We start from the raw sequence: 17,004 nt of genomic DNA, 5'->3' as shown, positions 1-17,004 counted from the left end.
GAAGAGCCCCACACTGATTCATGTCCTACTGTTACAATCTTGAAATCCCTAATTGTTTTTGAACAAGGGGTCCTGCATTCATTTTGCACAGGACCTCACAAGTGATGCAGCCAGTCCTGTCTTTAGGTTTTTGGATATTGAGTTTACCTACCATTCCCAATAATTTTGTGCCCACCCAACCAACCACTATGTATTTAAAATTTTATACTTCTTACCCAACAATTGTTTTGAACATAATAGTCAAGTGAGACTCTACTGCAGTTTTATTCCCTGTTATCCAAACCAATGCTGCCCACACTACAAGGGACCTTCAGTATCCACTGCTCAAAAAGCTGCTTGTCATATCAAAAACTTCCAACAGAACCCACTGGGTAATTTGCCACTCAGAAACAAATGCATCACAGCCTAATCTCAATTCATCTCAAATGCTGGATAGTGCAAATCTATGCTCTAACGTTGCCCAACTTCAAATACACCCATAACCCCCAAAAGGCAAATTCTCAGCGATTCTCTGGCGTGGGAGGCACTCCAATAAAGATTTGGGGAAATCATCATTTCCAAGGAGGACCAGCTAAAGAAACAAAATATGAGCCAGCGTTTTGTGTTCCTGAAATGCCTTGGGTCTAGAGTGATCAGGTAGAGAAAGTCATTTCAAGTTCAAATATAACAGCGATTGCCACATGGTGCAGAATCTTTCCACCCCTAGACTCCAAAAACCCAATCAGACAAGTGGCCGTAATCTGACTCCCAGCTCACTGGGAGCCGAGGGGCAGGCAATGAGCGTGGCACTCTGGCCAGGGGAGGCATGAGTGACAGACCCGCAGCCAGGCGGTGGGGGTAAGTCCTTCTTTGCCTTAAGGGAACAATGCTTGGGGCCAAAAGATGAAACTCTGACTCTTTTTATTACAGATATGTGTGCCTCCCCAGGCAGAATCTAGAAGAAACTCTAGGGCAAGTGGGTGCTTCTTTCAGAGGTGGGTATTGGGCATATTTAGAAAAGAGGCAGAGAGAGGGCAGAAGAAATAGGATGCTTTGTGGCAAAATCCTTCATAGATTGGAGACCTGTGAAAGCACAAGAAAATGACCTTATGGAGGTAAAGCTCTCTGTAGTATTTTTCAGCAGAAAATTTACTCACCCAGGAGCCCAGCCATCCAGAAGTGGATCAGACTGGGTGTTCAGCTAGAAAGTAAGTGTCCCAGCTCAGTAGAACCCAGTCACATCAACAAACCCCCTTTGTTCTGGGGCAAAAGAAGCAAAACAAATGGTGTTGATGCATTTCCAGGGAGTGTGAATACAGACCGGTAAATAATTAGAGGGAGGGGCTGTGAGAGACAGACACTGGGGTGAGCCCTTGTCCAGCCAGAGGTATGTGTGGGCTGCCAGGGAATTTGGGGGTTCAGAGAAAATGAGCCTGGTCACTCTGTCCTGGAAAAAGATCTGATTTTGTGGGTTTTCAAAGAAAGCTAAATGCACGCTTAAGGAGTATATTTATCTGTTTGGGGTTGGGGGGGGTGGGGTATGGTGGTTTCTTCTTTTTCCTTTTTTTTTAAATTTGTCTGGCTGATGAAAGTTTGAAGCTGAGAGAGCAACTGAGCATCATAGATTAGGTCTCTGGAGACTGAGGCCGATGTGCAGAGAGTGATCAGGAGAGGTGAGGGGAGAGGGTGCAGCAGGGAGGGGGCCTGTCCCCAAGGCCCGCCTCTCCCGGGATCCCTGTGCTACGAATGGGACCTGCCTCGTCCTGCCCACCCCAGCTTCCTTAGCTTCCCGCCTTATCCTCTTCCTTTTTCCCACTAAATCCGGCCACAGAGGACCCGCACCTGACCTAGCATCTTGCCCTCTGCCATCCCGGCTGCAGCACTGGGCTGCTGGTGAGTGCAGAGGCCACTCTTGTAACTTCTTTTTCCACTTGTGAGTTCCTCTCCTTTGGGGATACGGGTAATCTCTCTCCAGGGTACCCTCCCTGCTCTGCTCCAAGTGCTGCTTTCGTCTCTTCATTTTCTCTTCCTCTAGAGAGTCTGATGTCAGGATCCTCCCTATGGGGGGTTCCTAATTGCAGGATTCACTTAGAGATGTTCCCTGGGGCAGTGGACGCTGGGGACAGGACAGGCCGGTTCCTTCTGGAGCTATCTGGGCTCGGGCAGAAAATGGGTTTCTCTTCCCAACTCTGAAGCCAAGCCCCATGCCAAACTGGGGGCTGAGTTGAGATCCTAAAGGTCAAGACAAAGTTGCCCTGGCCCTTGCTGGCACAGCATTTCCCCACTGCTCTTGGGGACTGTACGTGATGGGGAGGAAGCTTCCCCCCACCCCCAGCTCAGTAATGTGTCAAAGCTGCAATAATTCTAATTCGTTAACATAGGTGGCTTTCTTGCCTAACCCTTTTCACAGTCTCTGGGATGAGTCTTGCTGAATGCTCTTCTCAATTCTCTGCTCCCACCACTATCCAAGGCAAAGGTCTTGAATAATGGGGTAACAGAGGTAACTGCCCCCAAGGGGGAATCCTAGCCATTTCTTGCCAGAATGAGCCGTTGGCATTAATATCCTCAAACCCCATCCCTTTTCGGCTCCAAAGATTCCCAAGACATTAAAAAGAAAATAAGTGGGAGGAAGAGTCTTCCCTCCCAAAGGCTGCCTTGCTGCTCCTCACTTCCTCTCCCCCATCTCTCCCCCGCCCCCTCTCCCCAACCCCAAGAGCACACAAACTCCTCCAGGAAGAGGCATCAGCTGAAGTTAGAGAAGGCCATCAAGAAGACACTAGGTAAAAAACCGTCCTCCAGAGCCTTCTGCTCCGAGGACCACTGTCTCCCTGGCCAACCTCCCCCAACACCCCCTCCCCCCGCGCGCACACCTTTGTCCGCAACCTCGGCCAAAGCCGCGATCCCCCACAATGGGCGGGCAGGGAGCCAGAGGGGCTGCTGGCACACACTGGCCGCCAGGATCCCTTGGGGAGGTTTTGTCTGAGACGGGGGTGGGGTGGGGGGTGGTGGTAAAAGTCAGGGATGGCGAATCAGACCCAAGAAGGGAGGGTCCCTCAAGACTGCAAAACACCGCGGAGACCAGGATGCACTTTCCAGGGCGAGGTGCCAGCGCCTGAGACGCCGGCGGGCGGGCCGCTGCGTCCGTGCACCTGGTGCTGCCCAGAGGCCACCTCGCTCCCCGGCCAGGGGTGGCCACTCCCCGCCCTCTGAGAGGTGCTCCGGGTGCCCTGGGGCCCGCGGTTGACAGGTTGCTAAGTCCCCGCGCCGCCTCCGGACCCCGGCGGACTCCCGTACTCCTCCCGCTGGCCGGGGAGAGCGCGGCAGCGTCTCCGCCCAGTTCACGGTCCCAGCTCGGGCTTGGCCGGTCTCCACCACCCCTACCGGTCACCAGAAGTCCCCTCCCGCAAAAGGAATTCACCTTCTTGAAAGACAGCCTTCCAGGCCGCCCCTTCATCCAGTCTCCACTGGGGAAGAGGAGGGAGAGTCAGCTCTACAGATCCATTTTCAGAATGCCATTTGAACCATAAAGTGCAAAACTGGGGGAGAAAGAAAAAAAAAAAAACCCTCCCTTTTTATGGCTGCAGGTTCCAAATGTAAATGACATTGTTAATGTAAGAAGTACATTTATACCTAAAAACTGGTTGTGAGGGAATTAATTACAAGGTAAATATACTTTATTCTTCTTGAAGGATCTTGTTTTAGACATTTTCCCTTCTGAGACAATTTAGATTATTTTGCTGTGAAACTGGATGATCGTTGGATATTAAATCAAAGGGGATTAGAATAACCATCTCCTGACTGTTCATTAAGGAGATAATTAAGTAAGTAAAGAGGTTTTCCAGAAGCATTCTTTTTTGGATGCAAATACCCTTTACGGGTTCTCCCCACCTCCCACCAGCCTGGACACCTTCACCTCAAAGCATAAGGTTTGGTAGCTTCTGATGCCCATTTGTTTTGCTTTTCAGGAAGTGTGGACCTCTGTGTAGAAGAGAGACTATCATGGTGGCCTTCAAAGGGGTCTGGACTCAAGCTTTCTGGAAGGCAGTCACTGCGGAATTTCTGGCTATGCTTATCTTTGTCCTCCTCAGCCTAGGATCCACCATCAACTGGGGTGGAGCAGAAAAGCCCCTACCTGTTGATATGGTTCTCATCTCCCTTTGCTTTGGACTCAGCATTGCAACGATGGTACAGTGTTTCGGCCACATCAGTGGCGGCCACATCAATCCCGCTGTCACGGTGGCCATGGTGTGCACCAGGAAGATTAGCATCGCCAAGTCAGTCTTTTACATCGCAGCCCAGTGCCTGGGTGCCATCATTGGAGCCGGGATTCTCTACCTGGTCACCCCTCCCAGTGTGGTGGGGGGCTTGGGGGTCACCACGGTACCATCTTTAGCTCTTGTTTTCTAACTAGGACTCCAGGCTTCTTATAGGCTACTAAAGGACACCCTGGTGGCCTCAAAGACCTCCCTAAAAATTTCTAATCTATTCCCAGGGAATGTCTGATGATTCTTGAGAGGGTTGAAAACTGATTCCAGCCACCCTGAATAGATCATGTGAAATCATTACTTGATATTGAGTGACTTGAGTACCGCTAAGCCTGGGTAGCACCAAAATTGTATTGGTTTTTTTCCTCTCTCTCTCTGTCCCAATGGCTATACTGACTATATATTTAACTTAAGGTATTTTTATTGCAAGTATTTGTTGGTTCACTAGCAGAAGGAACAATTTTGTTTCTTATCATGCACATGAGGTTTAAATGATCTATATCAAGGGTCACACTTAAAAAAGTAAATTGGGAGTTTCTGTCGTGGTGCAGCAGAAACGAATCCGACTAGGAACCATGAGGTTGCGGGTTCGATCCCTGGTCTTGTTCAGTGGGTTAAGGATCCGGTGTTGCCATGAGCTGTGTGTAGGTTGCAGACGAGGCTCTGATCTGGCGTTGCTGTGGCTGTGGCTTAGGCCAGCAGCTGTAGCTCCGATTGGACCCCTAGCCTGGAAACCTCCATATGCTGAGAGTGCAGCCCTAAAAAGCCGAAAAAAAAAAAAAAGTAAATGGCATTTGATCCAGTTTTGTACTTTGCTGATTAGGAATATCATTTGATAGCTCAGCACCAGGGTTGATTAAAAACTACACACAGTTTAAATTTTAATTGAAATATATATTAATTAAATCTAATTAAAGGACTTAATCATTGCCTTATAAAATTACAAGACCCTCGAGAAACTCTTTTATAAGTTAAATGCAGCAGTGGCATATTTTGCTTTCTTTGTAGAAAAAGACATTCACCACAAACTCCCGCTTGGTCATTGTAAGAGTAACTAATTACCTGTGTTGGCCCAAAAAATGAGTAGAATTTATTTTTTCTGGTTTTTTTTTTTTGGGGGAGAGTCTCAGTTGGGGTGGGATAAAAGACTCAAACTAACCATCAATTTTTACAGGGATAAAATGTGCCTTTCGCAATGTTATGTCATCAGAAAGTGTTCTCCTGCCTTAATGCTGATGGAGTATTTTTCTCTTTCTAGGTTCATGGAAATCTTAGCGCTGGTCATGGTCTCCTGGTAGAGTTGATAATCACATTTCAGTTGGTGTTTACTATTTTTGCCAGCTGTGATTCCAAACGGACTGATGTCACTGGTTCGATAGCTTTAGCAATTGGATTTTCTGTTGCAATTGGACATTTATTTGCAGTAAGTTTCTAAGTCCATTTAAATAATTGATCCATGTCACCCTAGAGCTGGCCTAAAGAGGTTGTGTGTCACAGTTGTAGTTCTTTAGTATCCAGCCTTGTCTGTCCATTTTACGTGATTATTTGGCTAACTGTGTGATGAGACTGTTGACCTGGCTGCTAACATCTGACAGTTCCTCTAATTGACTTGGCAAATGGTAGCAAATTGCAGTGAAGAATAACCTGTCTGTAGCCCTGTCTCAACAATGTCTGAAGTTGTGTTCTTTTTCCCTATAGATCAATTACACCGGTGCCAGTATGAACCCTGCCCGATCCTTTGGACCTGCAGTTATCATGGGAAATTGGGAAAACCACTGGGTAACCATCATGTTCATTGTCCCTGTTTTCATCCCATAGAGCTCTTTTTTTTTTTTTTTTTTTTAATGGCCACACCTTCAGCATCTGGAATTTCCCAGGCCAGGAATTGAATCTGCTGAATCCTTTAACCCACTGCAAGGGCCAGGATTGAACCTGTGCCTCTGCAGCAACCTGAGCCATTGCACCACAGCAGGAACTCCTAAAGCTCTTTTTTCCCCATTATTTTGCTCACTAGTTTCTCTTCCTCCAAACTTTGACACTCATCCTCCACTTGATTACATTTTTCATATAACTAGGAAGAGACTAGCACATATCTGCTGCAAAACATCTCATCTCATATCTGTTCTGGGCCTTCAGTGATAGTCTTTTCTTAAGCACTTTTTTAAGCACATCTCATCTCATATCTGTTTCTGGGCACTGTATCTGAAAGACTTCGGCAGAACAGATTATACATGGAAGTTGCCTATCTGGAACAAGTTAAAATCAGGGTGGGGAAGTGAATATGGTATCTAAAGAATTAAAACTAAATAATTCCCAGCAATAATAGAAAATATTCTTCCAGAAAAGAAGAAAAAAAAAGAAAAGAAAGAGAAATGCTTAAAAGCAGTACCCATAGCAAAAATATTTACCTTTTTTGTTTACAGAAGCATGAACCCAATTAATAGTATGCAAATTGGAAGCATTTGAACTACAGATGGTGAGAAAAAAAATAGTGCAAATGCTTATGCTATTATCCCCATAACTGTAGCTGGAAAAATAAATGACTTTCAGAAAAGACACATTTCTTGGTCGCATGCCTACCCTTCTTATTAATGTGGGGACAACGCTTCCAGAGAGCAGTAGTATGTTTCTAAAACCACAATCAATTTCTTTTCCATTGTTTCCTACCAAAAACGAAATTTAAATCCCTTAGATAAATACCGTGGCAGTTTTAAAGTCCTCTTATATACTACCTTACAATAATCAATTAAAAGATTAGATGTATGTCAAACAAATTAAAATGGGGCTAACTTTTTTTTTCTTTCTATGTTATAAATGCTATGTTATACCTTTTATTTTTAATTCATGAATGTAAGAATATGTCATTTATGGAGTTTTTAAAAGTTTTTTGTTTGTTTTGTTTTGCTGCTTTTTAGGGCCATACCCACGGCATATGAAGGTTCCCAGGCTAGGGGTCGAATCAGAGCTACAGCTGCTGGCCTACACCACAACCACAGCAACGCAGGATCCGAGCTGCATCTGCGACCTACTCCACAGCTCACAGCAATACCAGATCCTTAACCCACCGAGCTAGGCCAGGGATCGAACCTACATCCTCATGGATCCTAGTCAGGTTAACTGCTGAGCCACAAAGGGAACTCCCTTAGGGTTTTTTTAAATAGAAGTATAGTTGATTTACAAGGTTGTGTTAGTTTCAGGTATACAGCAAAGTGATTCAGATATATATAGATATATATTGTCTCTCTACCTACCTATCTATCTATTCTTTCTCAGGTTCTTTTCCGTTATAGGTGTCATTAAGTTTTCACTCATGCACACAGTGGTTACTGACTCAGTCACACTCACTCAACCACTATGTACCTTGCAAAGGAGGAGATATTGCCCCACTGTTATGTGTATTCACTTCTGAGAAACATGTACCAAATTTTTATAAGTAATCTATACCATTAGATAACAATATAAGTGGCATTCCTGTCGTGACTCAGTGGTTAACGAATCTGACTAGGAACCATGAGGTGGTTAACGAATCCGACTAGGAACCATGAGGTTGCGGGTTCGATCCCTGGCCTAGCTCAGTGGGTTAAGGATCCGGCGTTGCCGTGAGCTGTGGTGTAGGTCACAAATGGGGCTTGGATCTGGCGTTGCTGTGGCTCTGGCATAGGCCGGTGGCTACAGCTCCGATTCGACCCCTAGCCTGGGAACCTCCATATGCCACAGGAGCAGCCCTCAAAAAGGCAAAAAGGCAAAAAAAATAAAATAAAATAAAATAAAATAAAATAAAATAAATAAAATAAATAACAATATGAGTGATCAAAAACAAGATTTTGGAACCAGCCATGTAACAACTTAGGCAACAATACCATCCATGAGATTGTTTTTTTTCCACTGATATTCCCATTTATGCCTCAAAAGATTTGTCACATCAATAAGAATGGAAATTTTTAATGGGTAGTATATATAGATCTTATGATAAAAGTCCAACTTTTAGTTCAACTACACATTCAAACAATTTTTGTAATTAAAATTTAGAAAAAAAATGTCAACTTTTAATCCACGAGGACTTCAAAATGTGGGTGAAATATATGTTTTTTTTCCCCAAGGGAGGCTTAATTTTTATTTGTATTTGTATTTATTTATTGTATTTTGAGAGCCACACCCACAGCATATGGAGGTTCCCAGGCTAGGGGTTGAATCAGAGCTATAGCCACTGGCCTACACCACAGCCACAGCAACGCTGGATCCTTAACCCACTGAGCAAGGCCAGGGATTGAACCTGTATCTTCATGGATGCTAGTAAGATTCTTTTCACTGAGCCACAACAGGAACTCCGAAAATATATGTTTTCAATAATTACTTGTGAGTTGCGGTAAACTAGCTAAAATTTAAATAGCAAGAAAAGGTTTCGTTTGTTGATTGAATGAAAGGTTTCCCCTTGTTGCTATTTTATAACAGACTTAATGAATGTTCATTTTGTAGCAATGATTGTGTGAAATGAACAACTAATTTAAAGTATATCTGTAGATCAATAGACTAGAAATAACAATGAGATATTAATGAAGAATTTTGTGTGTAGGGAAATAACATTTTTTAGTCTTCTTTATACTTTTCTGGATTTTCTATATTTTTAGCCATAAAAATTCTTTACCTTTGTGAATTTTAAAAGGACGTTATGACCTTGGGAATAGCAACTTAAAACTGAGATTTGTTTATTTTTAAGAGTATGCTGCTAAGTGTCCTCTTCATAAGTATTTTGGGGGAAATGTCTTAATTATTTAGCAGTCTTTTTTCTCCCTTGCCGGATTTGTAGCTCCTGGAATAGAAAACATACCTAATGAGATATTACCAAAGGAACAAAGAGCAAAGACATTTAGAGGAGGGCTCTCTTTTTGCCTTTGAAAGGGCATAGAGAAGGTAAATTCTCACGTGGTTTCTTTCATGTTCAAGATAAAGAACTTGGTTCTTGTGCCACTCTATATCAACAATTTCCCTGTTAAGTATATGTGTTCAGCTTCAGCTTAAAGTTTGAATTTTCTTTAGATTTTGCACTGAGGATGCTAAGTGAGCTCAATTTCCAGAGAATGTTTTAAGCTGGAAGCATTCGTCAGATTTTTTTTTTTTTTTTTTTTTTTTTTTTTTTTACCAAATGAGAGAAGTGTAGCAATGGAAAATAGAGAGATTTGAAATCAGACAGACTTGAAATCCCAGCTCAACCACCTGCTAAGCATGACATTTTAAGCAAGCCTCAGAGTGTCCATTTTCTTACCCAGAAAATGGGGTACTAATGATATCTAGCTTAAAGGTCATTGTTGGAATGAAATGAGTTAATACAAGAAAAGTACTGTGTACAAGCTAGTTCAGAGAGTGTCCAAAAAGCAGGGTTTCTCTTGCTCAAGTTTATCTATTGAATGAATGTCTAATATTTTTCAGCCTTTAAAGCACACGGTGAAGTTTATCCAAACTCAAAACTTAGTTTATTCTAGACACATAAGTGATTTGATTTAAAAAAAAAAAAAAACCAACTTCCAGATATTGAATTAAAATCCTATGGAATGGCTAATCCTGAACTAACAATCATTCATAAACTCAGGACAGAGTTTTCCACCAAGTCGTCAGTGTAAGAAACCATAAGGATAAAAACGCTCAGCAAGAAGATTAAAAGGCTGATCTTGAGGTTTTCTCTCAAGTCAAAGCACCAAATTTTAGAGAGAAAAGCATGTAACATAAGAAAAGCGACTTCTAGCCAGCCTAGTCCTATGTATCTTTAAATTGTCTGGGAAACATGGAATGGAGCAGGTTATTATGAAACTGGAACTAAGTACTTTACAAGTATTATTTCAGTATAATCCTGACAACCCATGAGGTACGTATTATTATAATCCCTAATTTTCAGACGAGGAAATTAAGGTTTAGGAAGTTAGGTAAGAAATGTAAACAGTCACAAAATTGCTAAGTGGTAGAGCTGGAATTCCATTTATCATGCTGTACTGAATAATTAAAGCCCCACATGATACAATCAGTACTATGATTGTCATTATGCAGGAAACCAACGTAAGATGGCAATATTAAGAAAATAAGTACTCTCCAGAATTTCTTTTTTTTTTTTTCTATTTTAGTTGAAGCTGTCTTAGTGTCTTCTCAATTTATAGTACCACCAAAGAGGAACTATCTTTACTTTAAGGATTATCAGAAAATGGAAAGAACATAAATAGTGGATGCAGGAGAAGCAAAAAGGAAATAGTCCTATTTTCTGTTCAAATGTTACTTAGTAATATATGGATCTCTGATGTAGATTTAATGTATTTTCTTATTTTCTTTCCAATTCTCTTTTTTTTTCATGACACATTTGCTGTCTTAATTTAAACCAGCTAAGTTCTATATTTGTGCATGGTTCAAAGGAATAGTTTTAGTCTACTTACACTCTATAACTCTTCCATCTTTCCCCCAGATATATTGGGTTGGACCAATAATAGGAGCTGTCCTTGCCGGCGGCCTTTATGAGTATGTCTTCTGTCCAGATGTTGAACTCAAACGTCGTTTCAAAGAAGCCTTCAGCAAAGCTAGCCAACAAACAAAAGGGAGCTACATGGAGGTGGATGACAACAGAAGTCAGGTTGAGACCGAGGACTTGATTCTAAAACCTGGAGTGGTACACGTGATCGATATTGACCGGGGTGAGGAGAAGAAGGGGAAAGACCCATCTGGAGAGGTGTTATCTTCGGTATGACTAGAAGAGAGCACTGAAAGCAGACAGGAGCCCCCAGAACTGTCCTCAGATTTCCTTCCACCCATTAAGGAAACAGATTTGTTATAAATTAGACATGTGCAGGTTTGTCGTTTCATGTCATATTACTCAGTCTAGACAGTAAATATTTCATTATTTACCAAGGAGGAATGGAAAAAACCTATAGTGAATTTCAGATCTCTAAAAAAATCTTTTTGATGTATCCCCAGAGCAAATATGTATCTAATTTATCTATTTGCTATTCGTTAATAATCCATTTAAAACGCGTGTCAAGATTTTGTAAAACCTTGTCTGACTGAGTTTACAGGCATGCCTATCAGTTTATTTCTCCTCTACCATGAAATCATTGTGGGCAATCCTCATTTAAGTATTTATTTTGTTAAATCAAGTTTATCAATGGCAAAAGACAATACGTCAGAGAGTCATGCATATTCAAGAAAAAAATATAACCTGTTCTTTTACAAATAATCCCTTATGCATAAACTTCCTTGGCAACAAGAATATTAACAAGAGTCATTGCTAATGAATTGTTTTCATTTATATTTCAAATACCCAACAACCAACCCAAACTTCAATTCGTAATATTCCTTCCTCCTCCTAATGCCTAAGGTAATATGGAACTAAAGCCCAAAAATTCGAAGAATGTTCAGGGATCACCTAATAAAATATCCAAATCTTAAGTCGCCTATTGAGATTCAAGACAAACAGACTTATAAGATCTTATGGGGGTGGATGGAAATCTGTCATCATACAAAACTCACAAGGAAAAAGGAAATCTGTACACTGGTTTCAATAGTTGATCTGTTTTCAGTGCGCATCCTCAAATAACACCGCATGTTAACAATCTAAACTCTTAACCACTTAACCATTTTGCATATATTTTTTTAATTTATTGGCAAAACTGGGGATTTTGTTGGTTATCTATATTTAAACATTAGCTGAGACATATTTTTGATAACAAGAGCATAACTAGTCAAGTCCTGACTTTTTGTTAATTATTAAGTTCTGCTCGTTCTAGAAGGTGTAAACTGGTCCTGCCAGTCCCAGTCGCTGCTACTCTCCCACTTCTCATGACATTGATAATCTTCATTGTGCATGCAATGATATTTTAATGAATTAAAGTGCATGAGAGATAAGAAACAACATGATTACAAAGTAAAAGGTTGAGGACATCAAAATATTCTGTATTCAAAGCTGAGTGGATGACCAATCCTTCACGTATAGAGAGATACTGTACATAACCCAACATGTTTTTCAAGTGTTTTGATTACTGACTCGTTTGTCAAAATAGCCCGTTTTTGTTTGTTTGAAGTTTGTTTGTTTGTTTGTTTGTTTTCCTCTACTGCTTTGCCTTATGTCAGTAAAATGGTGTCTGGAAACCCCAGTTTCTATCATCTTAACTGTCTAGTCTAGCTTTTATCATAGATAAAGAGCTGCAAAAGTCAATTTCACTAAACAAAAACTAGTAATAAAGCAAAAACCTAACACTGCGAAGAGTGGTTTGTCAATAGCTGATAATCAGGGGCTTTCTTCTCCACTCACAGTTGTGACCGGGTGCCACTTTTTAGTGTTAATGGCAATTTTGTGTCTGGGGCAGTGAGATAATGGACCACTATTAAATCTGATTCTCTTCGGTGCTAGGAAAGTCATGCACAAGGTTCCTAGAGAGACGTCACATTAGTGTAGTGTCTGGGAGTCCCACTGGCATCTTTTAGGGAAAGGACTTAAATCCCAGGCCCCCTTTTCCGCGGCATGGCTCACCATACCCTCCACCACTGATGCACGTTGCTGCCTGTTTAAGGCAGCATCTCTAGAAACTAAGTGCATTTCTAAGGATGGCTGATGCCCACCTGTTCAAATGTTTGCACAATATACCACCAAGGGCTTAGAACTGAGGTGATTCCATTCAAAAGAGAATGCTACCAACCATCGGCAAACGTGTCCATTCAAAAATAAGGTAGGTTGACAAGGAAAGAATGAAATGTTTTCTGAATACATCTACAGTTTACTGGCTTATGATCATTTTTATTCAGCCATATGGTTTACGTCTAACACACTCACTTTTACACTTACTTCCAAGTAAAGCATTCAATAAGTTAGTGCTGAAAAAAAAAAAAAAAACCATGAATGATGTTTTTGTCATTCATTTTGCAGCAATAAGCAGAGTACCTGGCACATAGTAGGTATTCAAAACAGGTATGTTAGTTTAAGAAAATACAGACAAATTTTATTTGGGATTGAAGATTATAAATGATTTTCTTTTAATCTTTATTTTGCTCAAGAGTTAATAAAAGCATGAGTGCAAGGACGACTAAGGGAAGGCAATATGAATGTAAAAGCCGTAAAATACATTTTTGCATTCTACTCTTTTAGGGGCATGCAGCCAACGAATGCTTTTGCACTTTTCTTTCCCCGCATATGAGACAACATATTTTGTATTTCACTCAAGGCTCTGCCAGTAAAAAGTAATGAAATTGTACCTTTCTAATGACATCTATGCAGCAGGGGTCTATTGCCTTGTGGATGGTACCAAATTATCCAAGTGTATTAGGAGACTGGGGCTTTTTCCTTTAATCCCTTCTTATTAATGAAGTGCATCGTGCAGCTCCCAGGAGAGGGCTGCTGACAGATATACAGAAAAGAGATCAGAGAGAAAAAACTGGAAGGACATAAATGAATTATACCCAGCCAGGAAACGATGCCAACCATCTCTTCCCTAAGGAAAAGTACAACAAGCGCCCCCAAATTGTAAAGTGGTCCCTACCCTGCACATGTATATAGTTCATCCAAAGAGTACAAAGGGTAAGAGTCATTTTTTAAGTTTTTGGGGCTTTCTTAAAATTGGGAAAAGTGGGGGGCTCAGAATTTTTATGTATGTATGTTTTCATTATAGAAGACATTTTCATCTCAACTTTTACAGTGGAAGGAAGGGTTTTTTTTGGTATTTAAATAATTGCTTAAACATGAGATTCCTACACTTTGTTTCTGTTGTTTGATGTTTTTCATAAATTCTTCTACTTTTCTGTCTTCCGATCCTTTACCTAATGCAGTTGGCCGGTGTTGGCTTAAACTGTGGCTCAGTCTTGAAGATTTTAGAAATATTTTGATAACATGTATGATGGAATGAAGCTATATCGTTATTGGAGATATGATTCCAAATAGAACAGAGTATTCTTCTTAGGCCATGAAACCAGGCAACTGACTTAGTGGTTTAAACTCAATAACGAACCAAAAAAATTCCAAAATAGAAGAGCAAATTCAAATGCTAGAATCGATCCCAGCAAAGCTGTTTGTTGCAGCCTGTTGACACTGTTCCCACATGGTGTGAACATTTGATACAGAAATTGCCTTTGTGACAGCTGAGAATGACAGTGCGAGCCTAATAGACAAACTTACCAAGCAGCAGAGAGCCAATATAAATTCTCATCATAAACACTATAGAATATGCAAATCCAGAATAATTTATGCCTGAAAGTAATTCTGTCTTTCATAATACGTTTATGGCATCAAAGTTATTAGGAAGATGTATTTACTACCTGGAAAGTATAATGTAATAAAACTCACTCTCTTAACCACAGATTGTGTGCATTTGCGTTGGTTTTTATTTTACAGATCCCCCAAAACAGCAGTAGCTTTTGAAACCCATAATTCTCTAAAATACATAGAAGACATTTAATTCAGGGCTGAAAAACTGTGGCCACTCATTTTGGCAAATGACAATAGCCTATGAAAATACATATCAAATAAACATCTACATGTACAATAAATATTCAACTTAAGAACATTTATAGTGTTACCCATGCATATTAAAATCCAAAAGCTAAAAAATACGCTGACTTTATATTACCCATCAGAATGTATTTCAAGATTCTCTTTGGGATTAATTAAATAAACATGCATTTTTTGAAACTATATAAACAATTGTTTATCATTTTTATGACTCAAATCACAATAAAATTGTAATTCATGATAAACTGGTGAGAATAAACTGAACATATGGTTATATTCAAAATTATTTATTAACTGAAATGTTATTCCAATGTTTGAGCTAATGTTAAAGGCGATTGAAACTGTAACGTCTAATATTTAGAATAATCTATTAAAGTAGCAGCATTGTGGTCGATTTCCATGAATTATGTTGTATCTCATATTACTAAGCTTGTGCAAATAAACTGTTAAATGTTTTGAAAGGTAAACTTTGCGTTTGATGACTTCAAAAATTCATCCATAGCTCTTGCAAGTTCTATGCTAAGAGTGTCGTTTAGAGTGACCAGAAGGTTTGGATATTTGAGTACAATCAACAGCAAATGAAATGGTGGTAAAAGCCATAGAATAAAATGTATTTTTGAGAGCCTGCAGAGTACACACGGTGGTAGGCCCTGATGTAGACAGTGAAAATTGTGTTTTCATGGGCTTAATTCTAAATGTCCACATCTATGCAAAATAGACCGTTGAATATTGGCTATCATTATAGAGTCGTGAAGACTTAACTGTGAGTCAGATGAGGCTAGTATCGCTAAATATGATCCATCCTTAGGGCATTTGGCAAATTCTGCCTACCCAGATGGATAACATAGGCTCAATGAGTACTGGTTTACTCCCTTGGGTTCTTGGTTGGAACCTCTCAATTTTGAGAAGTTACAGACCTGCAGGTAAGGACTCAAGACAGTCATTTATGTAACAAGCAACCCAAAGGAAGAGTGATGAATGATGCCTTAGGAAACCACTGGATGTGTACCTCTCTTATTGCATTTGTCACATTGTAGTGAAATCATTTGTGTAGGTGTCTGTCTCCCTTACTAGGCTTTAAACTCCTTAAAGGCTAAGACTCTGTCTTATTTATTCTGTATCCTCCACTCTCAGCACTGAGAATGAGGCTTGACATTTTACTCAGTAAATGCCTGTTGCATAAATAAATGAAGAACTTAAAAAATATTTCACAATCATTAGGAAATACCACAAAGCACTAGACCTCAATCTAGTTGATTTTTGCTGGATAGGTGTGTGTAAAATATTTGAATGCTTATAATTCCAGTCAGGAGCCCAAAATTTGCTCACACACTAAAGAAAATAAAAGGGAAAATGCAGGGAAAATGAAACACTAATTAGATTTCTAAAATTTATACCTAATGTATAAGCAACAAGACATGTTTTCATTGTTATATTTATACGATGGCCAGATGTTAGATGAAATTTAGCTCAATGAGTATTTCAGCAAGAAAAGTATTTTAACAAGCATGGGAAGCTAGAGAATAAATGTCAGCCTGGTTTTAGATAATTATCCTGCTTGGAAACTGTCCAAAACAATATGTTACCTGAATTAGTTATTATTTTTCAGTTTTTTCTACCTCTTCAGATCTTAAAAAGCTGAGTTCTGGAGTTCCCATCACGGCTCAGTGGTTGATGACCCCAGACTAGCATCCAGGAGGATGAAGGTTCAATCCCTGGCCTCGCTTAGTGGGCTAGGATCTGGAATCGCCATGACTATGGTGTAGGTCACAGACGTGGCTCAGATCTGGCGTCGCTGTGGCTGTGGTGTAGGCCAGCAGCTACAGCTCCAATTTGACCCTGCCTGGGTACCTCCATATGCTGCAGGTGTGGCCCTCAAAAAAAAAAAAAGACAACAACAATTAAAAAAAAAAAAGCTGAGTTCTGCTCCTCAACAGTTCAAAATCTCTAAGAAACAAACCATGTCCACGATGTTTGCAACCTTTGTCCATGGCACAGTGATAGCATGTAGCTAGTGCTCAATTAATGGATGGTTGGATGGGTGGATAGGTGGATGGATGGATGCATGGAAGGATGCACGGATGGATGCATGGATGGAAGAAGCTCTCCAATCTGGAAGAAGTAAACTAATCTGTGAACAGATGGAAATCATGCCCTGCACACTTCTTCCCTTATTAAAGTGTTGGCCAAGGATCAGAATGATAGAGGAGGAATGCACAGTTCAGAAAAATTATCAATATGAGTATATGTAGGGCTTTAGAGTTTATAAATATTAGTCTCAATTAGTTA

The 17,004-nt window shown here is 40.5% G+C and overlaps 1 protein-coding gene across 9 annotated transcripts; it reads left to right on the top strand.

Moving 5' to 3' along the window:
- AQP4 (aquaporin 4) lies at positions 645-15,182 on the top strand. 9 transcript variants are annotated; one of them, XM_021093190.1, is made up of 6 exons: positions 793-837; positions 910-974; positions 3,945-4,359; positions 5,503-5,667; positions 5,943-6,023; positions 10,690-15,172. In XM_021093190.1, exons 3-6 carry the CDS (start codon positions 3,979-3,981, stop codon positions 10,966-10,968), a joined length of 906 nt encoding a protein of 301 aa, XP_020948849.1. In that variant the 5' UTR covers positions 793-837; positions 910-974; positions 3,945-3,978; the 3' UTR covers positions 10,969-15,172.

The sequence above is a fragment of the Sus scrofa genome, chromosome 6, assembly GCF_000003025.6.
Source record: "Sus scrofa isolate TJ Tabasco breed Duroc chromosome 6, Sscrofa11.1, whole genome shotgun sequence".
Classification (NCBI taxonomy): domain Eukaryota; kingdom Metazoa; phylum Chordata; class Mammalia; order Artiodactyla; family Suidae; genus Sus; species Sus scrofa.
Note: the sequence above shows the minus strand (reverse complement) of the source record. Positions and strands in the feature narration are given on the sequence as shown.